Source organism: Geospiza fortis, unplaced genomic scaffold (assembly GCF_000277835.1).
Source record: "Geospiza fortis unplaced genomic scaffold, GeoFor_1.0 scaffold55, whole genome shotgun sequence".
Taxonomy (NCBI): Eukaryota; Metazoa; Chordata; class Aves; order Passeriformes; family Thraupidae; genus Geospiza; species Geospiza fortis.
In genome coordinates, this window is record NW_005054308.1 from 9,943,131 (window position 1) to 9,950,928 (window position 7,798).

At 42.3% G+C, this 7,798-nt stretch overlaps 1 protein-coding gene across 1 annotated transcript in view; it reads right to left on the reverse strand.

Moving 5' to 3' along the window:
* Positions 1 to 7,798, reverse strand: part of NSG2 (neuronal vesicle trafficking associated 2) — a 30,952-nt gene that overhangs the window by 16,992 nt on the left and 6,162 nt on the right. Inside the window, exon 3 of the mRNA XM_005418800.2 lies at positions 821 to 940. Coding sequence (XP_005418857.1) covers positions 821 to 940 — 120 coding nt within the window. The remainder of the gene's footprint in view (positions 1 to 820; positions 941 to 7,798) is intronic.

Consider the following 7,798-nt stretch of genomic DNA (forward strand, 5'->3'; position numbering starts at 1 on the left):
ATCATTGATATTTCCTCTGACTTTGAAAATGAGCAATCAGATCTCCCATTTCTATCACTGCCATGCTCTGTGGTTTAGAGAAAGCACCAGGTCTTCCCAGTGCAAAGGGAGGAAAAACTAGCAGCTACACATTTGGAGTCTAATTTTAGGAGGAACTGAGCCATTCTAATGTGCTGCAGTCAACAGGAACCGACAGCACTCAATAATTCATGAGTTTCTTTCCATGTTTGAGTAGAGCCTGTTGAAAATTTCCCAGGGAAACATTTTCCATCAGAAAATTCCAATTCCTGTGCAGCAAAACTGCTTACAGGACAGGATATGCTTGGATTCTTCTCTAATATATTTTTTCCTATGCATTTTGAAGTAGTTTTTTAATCTGTAGTTTTAATCTGTAGTAATATAATAATTATAACAAGGTATTTTAAATATGAAAAGGGTTGACTGGCTATGAGACAAAAGGAATTTTAAAAGGCTAAACCAAATGTTTCAACCACTCTTCACTTGGATTTTTAAAAATTATTTTTAAACACTAGTGTTTGAGAAGAAAAGGGATCCAAAACTGGTTTATTTTCAGTTTGGGCTGGAATATATTTACATCATTTTCTTGGGAAAAAAAAGCATTTTCTACTTGAGATGTAGCTAAGAAGGTATTTTCATGCCTGTCCTAAAAAAACTCTTTACACTCATGCATATAAACCTCTCTTTGACCCTGGTGATGAGTGAAGTGTTATATTTGTTATGTCTTTCCTGTCACTTTGATTCAGTTATTTTAAAACGAATGGAATTTGCATCAGAAGGCAGCAGAACAACCATTTCTTACCTTTAGTCTTTCTGTTACCCCATCAGTGAAACTGACTGTGAATTCAGCAATTTTGGGCACTCTGAGTTTTCCTTTGTTCTTCTGGTCAGGCTGATATTCTGTTCTTGTTTTCACAATTACCTGGAAAATAACAACACTTTTGAGGCTTCTGCCCACAGCAGAGATTTCTGAGTTGTTATCAAAGCTTTTCTATATAAACCATCCCCTGGACCTACACAAGCACCGTAAATGAACACAAGCCATCACCCCCTCAGGAATAAGAGAGGCAGATAAATCAGCAGATACACAGAACTAGGGCAGTGAGCTTATCACACTGAGCCTTAAAATAGCTGACAGCAAAATGTTTGACACCCACTTTTGTTTAGGAATATTTAATTTTTATATCCTGCTCAACAGGCAGAAGAACAGCCCATCCTAAAGAAGAGCCTCACTAATTAAAAGCTCTGTCCAAACAAGTTCTGCTGAAGCCAATTTAAATTTAGGCCATTTGGAGTCTCATTCATTCAGACTCCAGATTATCAATATTTATCTTGTATTATCACCTTGGCTTTTCCCCTAAGATCTGTGTCTGATTAATCCAGGTCCTACTAATTTTATAAAATGAGGTGGTTTACACCAGTGCAGAAGCCCCTTCCACTTTCTGGCTCTCCCTTCTGAGCTGCAGCCTGGTGGAAATGAGAAACTCCAGGAGTGGAGGCTGCTCCAGATGAGAGTGACAAGAGGGATCCTAAAGCTCTTAGTTAGAAACAAAACCGTGGAGAAGGATTGGAACAGATTAAGTGATGCACAAGGTTGAGTTCCCAGCTAATCAAGAACTTAATTCCAAATGGAGACAGCAAAGTCTGCTTTGGACCAAAGAGAACCCCAGGTATTTAATCCTCCTGCATTTAATGCATGTGGAAATCAGAGGGAGGGAAAAGCACTGAGGAGTCATAAGCCAATTTTCTGGATTCAAATGCAAATCATTAAAGACTGATGAATATTTACATCCTCCAGCAAATCCCTCTCAACAGTATTTATTACAGGAGCATTTGCAATATTAATATTTGGTGAGAAGAAGGGATAAAAAGCCACACAAATATGTTTCTGTGAGCAGCTGGGAGCTCAGGATTTGTGATGACACAATGTTAGAGTTGTAGATACTAAAAATTTTTAACTTTCTGTACTGACAGATTCTTGACTCCCAAGAGAACACTACATTTAACCCGAGGGTGTAAAAAAACCTTCCAAAATTGACTGATAACACTAAGATTACAAGTGTCTAGTTAATTAGAAATGTGCTATATCACAAGGTTAAAAATGTAGAATTTGAAGTTTTAGAATATAGTAATATAAATTGTTAAAAATAGGTTAGAAACGGTTGTAAAATAGTTGATAGATTGTTAACATATATGAAACAAGATAGAAATTTTAGGGTGGAGGCAAGTTGTTCTTCTTTACCTTCTTCCTTCTTTTTCATAAGTTTAAGTAATATTTTGTAATTAGACAGAAAAGTCTGCACTGCAGACTTCAAGTAATTAGTTACTGAGTTAAATGAAAAAATAATTTAAATGTCATTTCTTAATTAGATAGTTTAGCCTTAAAAAACCTTGTAACAAAAAAAAAAACAGTTAACCATTTAATACCTTATTAATGAAAAACTATAACAACACAGCACAGAAGAGGGGAAATGACCAATGGGGACAAGCTTGGGCCAGTTTGGGGTGAATCCTGACCCTGCTCAGAACCCACTGTTGAATCAAACCCCATTTTGCCCACCCTGCCCAGCACATTGTGGACAAAATAAAGCAAAGCTCCCTCTGCAGCCAGGACAAAATGGCCCAGGTCAGCTCTGAGCTCCAAACATGCAGTGACCTCATTTTCTCCCTCCAAAGGAGGAAATGCACCCAGTGCAGCTGGCCAGCCTTCAGTCTGCTCCCTGGCCTTTTGTACACCCAGGACAGTGAATTATAGAGCATCAGCCAGCAGCACCTGCCAGCCAGTGTTTAGAAATTGCTCTCTTTCTGTTTTCAGACAATATCCAGTTCTCCCAAATTCATGCTTCCTGCTTGATATAAATCTTAGCAGCAGACAAGTGTTACAATTTATACGAGAGCTTTTCCACAAATTGTAACGCTGGGTCTTAATGAAAGGCAGAATATAAGAAAAAAATAAAATTAAAACTTTCATTGTTTCTAGCTATAATTTAATTTTCTTCATCATCAGCACCAATTTTGTTATGGCTATTTTTTAATTGTTCCACTTCTCCAATAAGCAGGAAAGTTTGCATCATGCTGTCTGCAGGGATACAGAGTCTGAAAATGAACCCACACAGCTCTTCCCTCACCAGGCATCAGATTCAGGTCCAGCAGCAATTCTATCACATCTGGGAATAAATAAGCAAGCTCAGGCCCCAGCCAGATCAGAAGGTACTTGAAACACAATTTGCTGACTGTGCCAGCAGTGAAATGAGTGTGCACAGAGCCAGAGTCACCCTGGGCAGTGTTTTGCAAAGGTATCAAAAAGCTTTGGTAGAAGAGGGAAGAAGCACCTTTGCTAAAGGGCTTTTAGCAGGCATAAGTTAAAAACCTGCTCTCCAGAAGTGTCTTTGTCAGACACCCACTGGAATTACTCAGCAGCAGAAAGGGCAGGCAGTGAAGTCTCCTTTTTAGAGGAGAGCACAGAAATCAAATGACAAAGGTCAAACAGAAAACTGAAAACCTGCAGTGGGGGGGCCATTCAATATCGTGGCAGCGACGATAAAAATGCAATTTTGCTGAGGGCATGGGGTGTACATTGAGAAGAACAGAGCTCCTTCTTGCTCAGTCCCCCACAGGCTAAATAAATCAGCCTGAGCATGGATTCCACTCTTGCAGAGTTAAAAGTGCAAATTTAGAAAAGGAATAATCAATCTTCTAAAGAAACCTTTCTGCATTTTTAGCCTTTTTTTCCCCCTTTCTTTTTCTTTTTCTTATTTTCCAGCCTACTGATTTGAGTTGGATGGGAAAGATTTGCCTTCCCCCATTCCCTGCCATCACTCCTTTTCCACCTTCTTTTTTCCATTTTGTCAGCGAGAAAAAAAAATAAAAATAAAATTCCTGGCAGTGAAGTCTTCCATGAATTCTACCCAAATTGCTGCTGAACATGGAGTAATAAAAGCCTCCTGACTCGGCAGTCGGGGCGATGCTCAGCGCTCATTTATCAGCGGCTGCCCCCGAGCAGCTGCAGCCAGCCCGGATCCCACTGCTCCCATGCAAACAAGGAACATCCATCTCACACCAGGACAGCTTTCCTGGGACAGCTGCTGCCCTTCACTGCAGCCCACAGCACCAGAATCATCCCCAGCCCCTCTCCTTGGCTGCTCTCTGCTGGCTTGGGAATTGCTCTGGGTTGAAATCAGGGAAAGAAAGAAAGGGGAAAATTGGAGTCCTGGAAAGAAATGCCATCTCCTTCCCTCCTCTGGGATGTTGGAAAAGAGCTGCTCTAAGGGGGAACTTGCAGATGGATTTAGCTCAGGGAATCTCCCTGCAGATTATCTTGCTCCTGTGATCTGTTCTTAAAGTTTTCACACCATTTCCCAGCACCTTCAAGTTGCAGGAACTGAGCTGTTCATTGCTATGCAGTAAAGGGGACACCAATAAATTACCTGGGACTTTCTTCATCTTACATCCAAAATAAAGCTGTTCAAAGTTGCTTCCTAGATGGGGTTTGCAGATTGTGAGAATATGAGCAGAGAGAAAAGGGTGATGGACCAGCAAAAAGTCACATCTAATTATAGAAACCCTCACTGCAGTCCTTGCAGCTTCCTCCTTAACCAGGTTTGTTTAGAATTTGAGCTAATTAACCACCAATTCAGCAAAGCACTTAAGCATGCAAGTAGTCCTATTAACATCAGCAGGATGAGCCGGATATTTCAAGTTAAGTGTGCATTTAAGGGCTTTGGCCTATGGAGCTGGCTTCAGGCTCCTTCCCACAGCCACTTGCACCAGGATGCTTGGGGATCCTGGGGAATTCTTCATCAATGGCTCAGGGGCTCTGCACGCAGCAGACCCCAGCATCCCATATTACTCATGGAGCAGTAGGGAAAAAAGACCAAAAAAAGAATCTCAGTGATATGCTGGGTCCCACTTGGTGGCTGAGTCAGGAGTTCACACCAGGGTTGGTTCCCTGCTCACAATGCACTGATTTCTCAGACCTTCATTAATGAGAGAGAATGGCAGCTCCAGCAGATTCTCCATATAAATGTGACATTTTGGGATTAGGGGTAGCAAAGGATGATGGGGTGGGAAGGCAGTCAGACAAGCTATGGAAAATGGCAGCTCTGCAGCATTGTCCCCCTCAGGGACAACAATCCCTATCCCAGGCCAGAAGATGCAGCAACATTCCATGTCTGGAAAGGTTCTGACATTCTGTTCTCTTCCTTGGATCTTCTGGTTCCTCACTCCAGTCCCTCAAACACTTCTGAAGAGCTCAGAGCAGCCTGCATGGAATGGCCTGGAAATTGTGAAACCCCACCACAACAGGACCACGAGCCACATCCATCACCCTGCTCCACACAAGATGTTTCTAATGATGCTGTTTGCTAATACATTTATTGAGTTCCAAACCTAAATGCTCTTATTATTCCAGGCTTAATGCCAGTGCCACGACTGGGATCAATAGGAAATCTTTCCTCAGCTTTAATGGATGCAGGACCATGCACCCTCTCTGTAGTGATGCTTTGGAAAATTATAGGTGCGCTGAGGTGAGAAACAACAGATGAGAGTCTGCCTACACCAGCAGGAAATCCATCATCGACAACCTTGAGAAGGTAAACAGTGGGAGAGTGCTGGGAAATCCAGGGATTTGGGCTGCTGAAAGAGAAAAGAAAGCAAGCTTCTAACCAAGTGGGCTATATTAAAAGCATTTGCTGTGAGGAGGAAAGAGCAGAGTAGATGTGAAATGTGACAAATTGAAAAATATCCCATTAAGCATGGAACCTTGAAAAGGATTTTCCAGCAAAGGGATGAAGTAAGTGTTTCAGAAAATGAACTGATATGAATTCTGAGCCTTGTCTCCAACTGGCTAAATGTAACATCATTTATTGCCACTTTATATTTGCGTTTGAGCTCTATGGTTTTCCCTGAAGAAATGAGTAATAATATTTAACATAACTGGCATTGTGAAAACTTTAAATTATTCATTTGGAAAAGGACATGCAGCCCTGCTGTAATTCCCACTCCACTGCCTCGGTGCATGTAATATATTGTGGTTCAGGTGCTGCAAAGTGCAAACCATAAAAATTTAAAATACTACTTCCTGGGATTATTAATAATGAAGAGTCTCTCAGTCAGAGTAGCTGTCAGATTGACAGAAGTGATAAACAAAATGTGTTGCTGCTACCAAGGAGAAAGGCTCCCTCCAAGTTCAAAGCTGGACTTTGTAGTCCCACAAAATGGTTGTAACACCCCCACCCGTTTCCAGGCGGATTAGTCAGGCTCACTTTTAAATGAAAATGAGACTCAGCTTCCTTCCCTTCCACATCTTTCTCCATTCCTTGCAGAAACAGAAGGGAAAATATCAACTTCTCACAGGCACCAATGTCATGGTTTCCTTTGCCTTTGTTACCCAACAAAGCACCAGCAGCTGAGCAGGACCTCAGGGTGCAGCAGGGGACAGGTGACAGCAAAAGGTGTCCCCAGCCTGAAGCTGGCACTAAACCTGCTGGGACTGGGGCAGGTTCTCCCCTCGTGTGCTCCAAGCCAAGCAATGACCAGAACCCACCATCTGCACACACAATTCTCCAGCCTAATCCTCACCCAGAGCCAGCTCCAAAGAGCAAATGAGATGTGCACATTGCCAACAGCAGCTGAAGTTAAAATACTTAGCACTAAAAGAACAGAGGAAAAGAGATTGGAAAATCATGTTCCAGGGCTTGAAACAATCTCTGGCCTTGCAGGCTTAGGATGAAACATTGATAGGCATGAGCAGTTCCCTGCAGCATCTCCTGTACCTCCTCCTGACTGTTGCCCTGGCTACTGACAGAAAATGGATAAAGTGGACAGATCTCAGATTACCTGGCAATCCCCATGCTGCAAATCTCCAGATTTTTAGAGAATTAGGTCTTTAAAGCTTCCTGAAATGGTTATGGCTATGTCCCATCCTACAGGAATGGCAGCTATGCTTCCAAATCTACAGGATGGGCACATCTCAACAGGCAGGCTTCCCAAAGGCTGATATTAAAATTGGCATCTGGGATATAGGTAATGGCATTCTAGTCATTATGTAAATACATAAAGTGCCTGAAATATCAAGTAACAAACAAATAAAAATTTTTAAAAAAATTAAGAAAAAGATGCCTTGGATCAAATCCATAGCCCCTGGAGAAAGCCAGGGTCAGTACTCTGCTATTTTTTCACCCTGTATCAGCTCATCTAATGGGTGTCATGCTGGAAATGAGTTTCACAGAGGGTGGTAGGAAAAAAGTGCTCTCCTGACTCAGTGCCAGGAGGATATTCCAGGCATAAGGAACATTGCAAAAGGACAAAGACAGCAAATGTAATCAGCCCTGGCATCACCAGTGAAAGGCGGCACAGAATGCAAAGGCTGCACTGGGAGCTGAAGGCAGCTGAGAAGGGCAAGGCACAGCCCCAAGAACAAAAGTGGCTGAGAATTTATTCAGCCAAGTCTCCCTACAAATCCCTGCATGCCCACAACCACCAGGAACTCACAGGAGGTGAGGTAAGAAAAACTGATTTCAGTAGGTTCATCCAGGAGAGGGTTTAGCAAAGCAGGCAAAAGAATCAATCACAAATTGGCCAGGCTGAATTAGCAGAGCTCCACTGATTTCCCTTCAGCTGCCCTGATTTACAGCAGCCAAGATTCCTGCCCAGTTCTCCTTTCCAGACCAGTAAGGAACTGGTATGTGGGGTTCCTTTGACAGTCTTGCTGAAATCACTTCCACCCTCAGCAGTGAGCTTTCATGGTAGAAAAAAGAACAGGCTCAGCCAAGCCTCCACA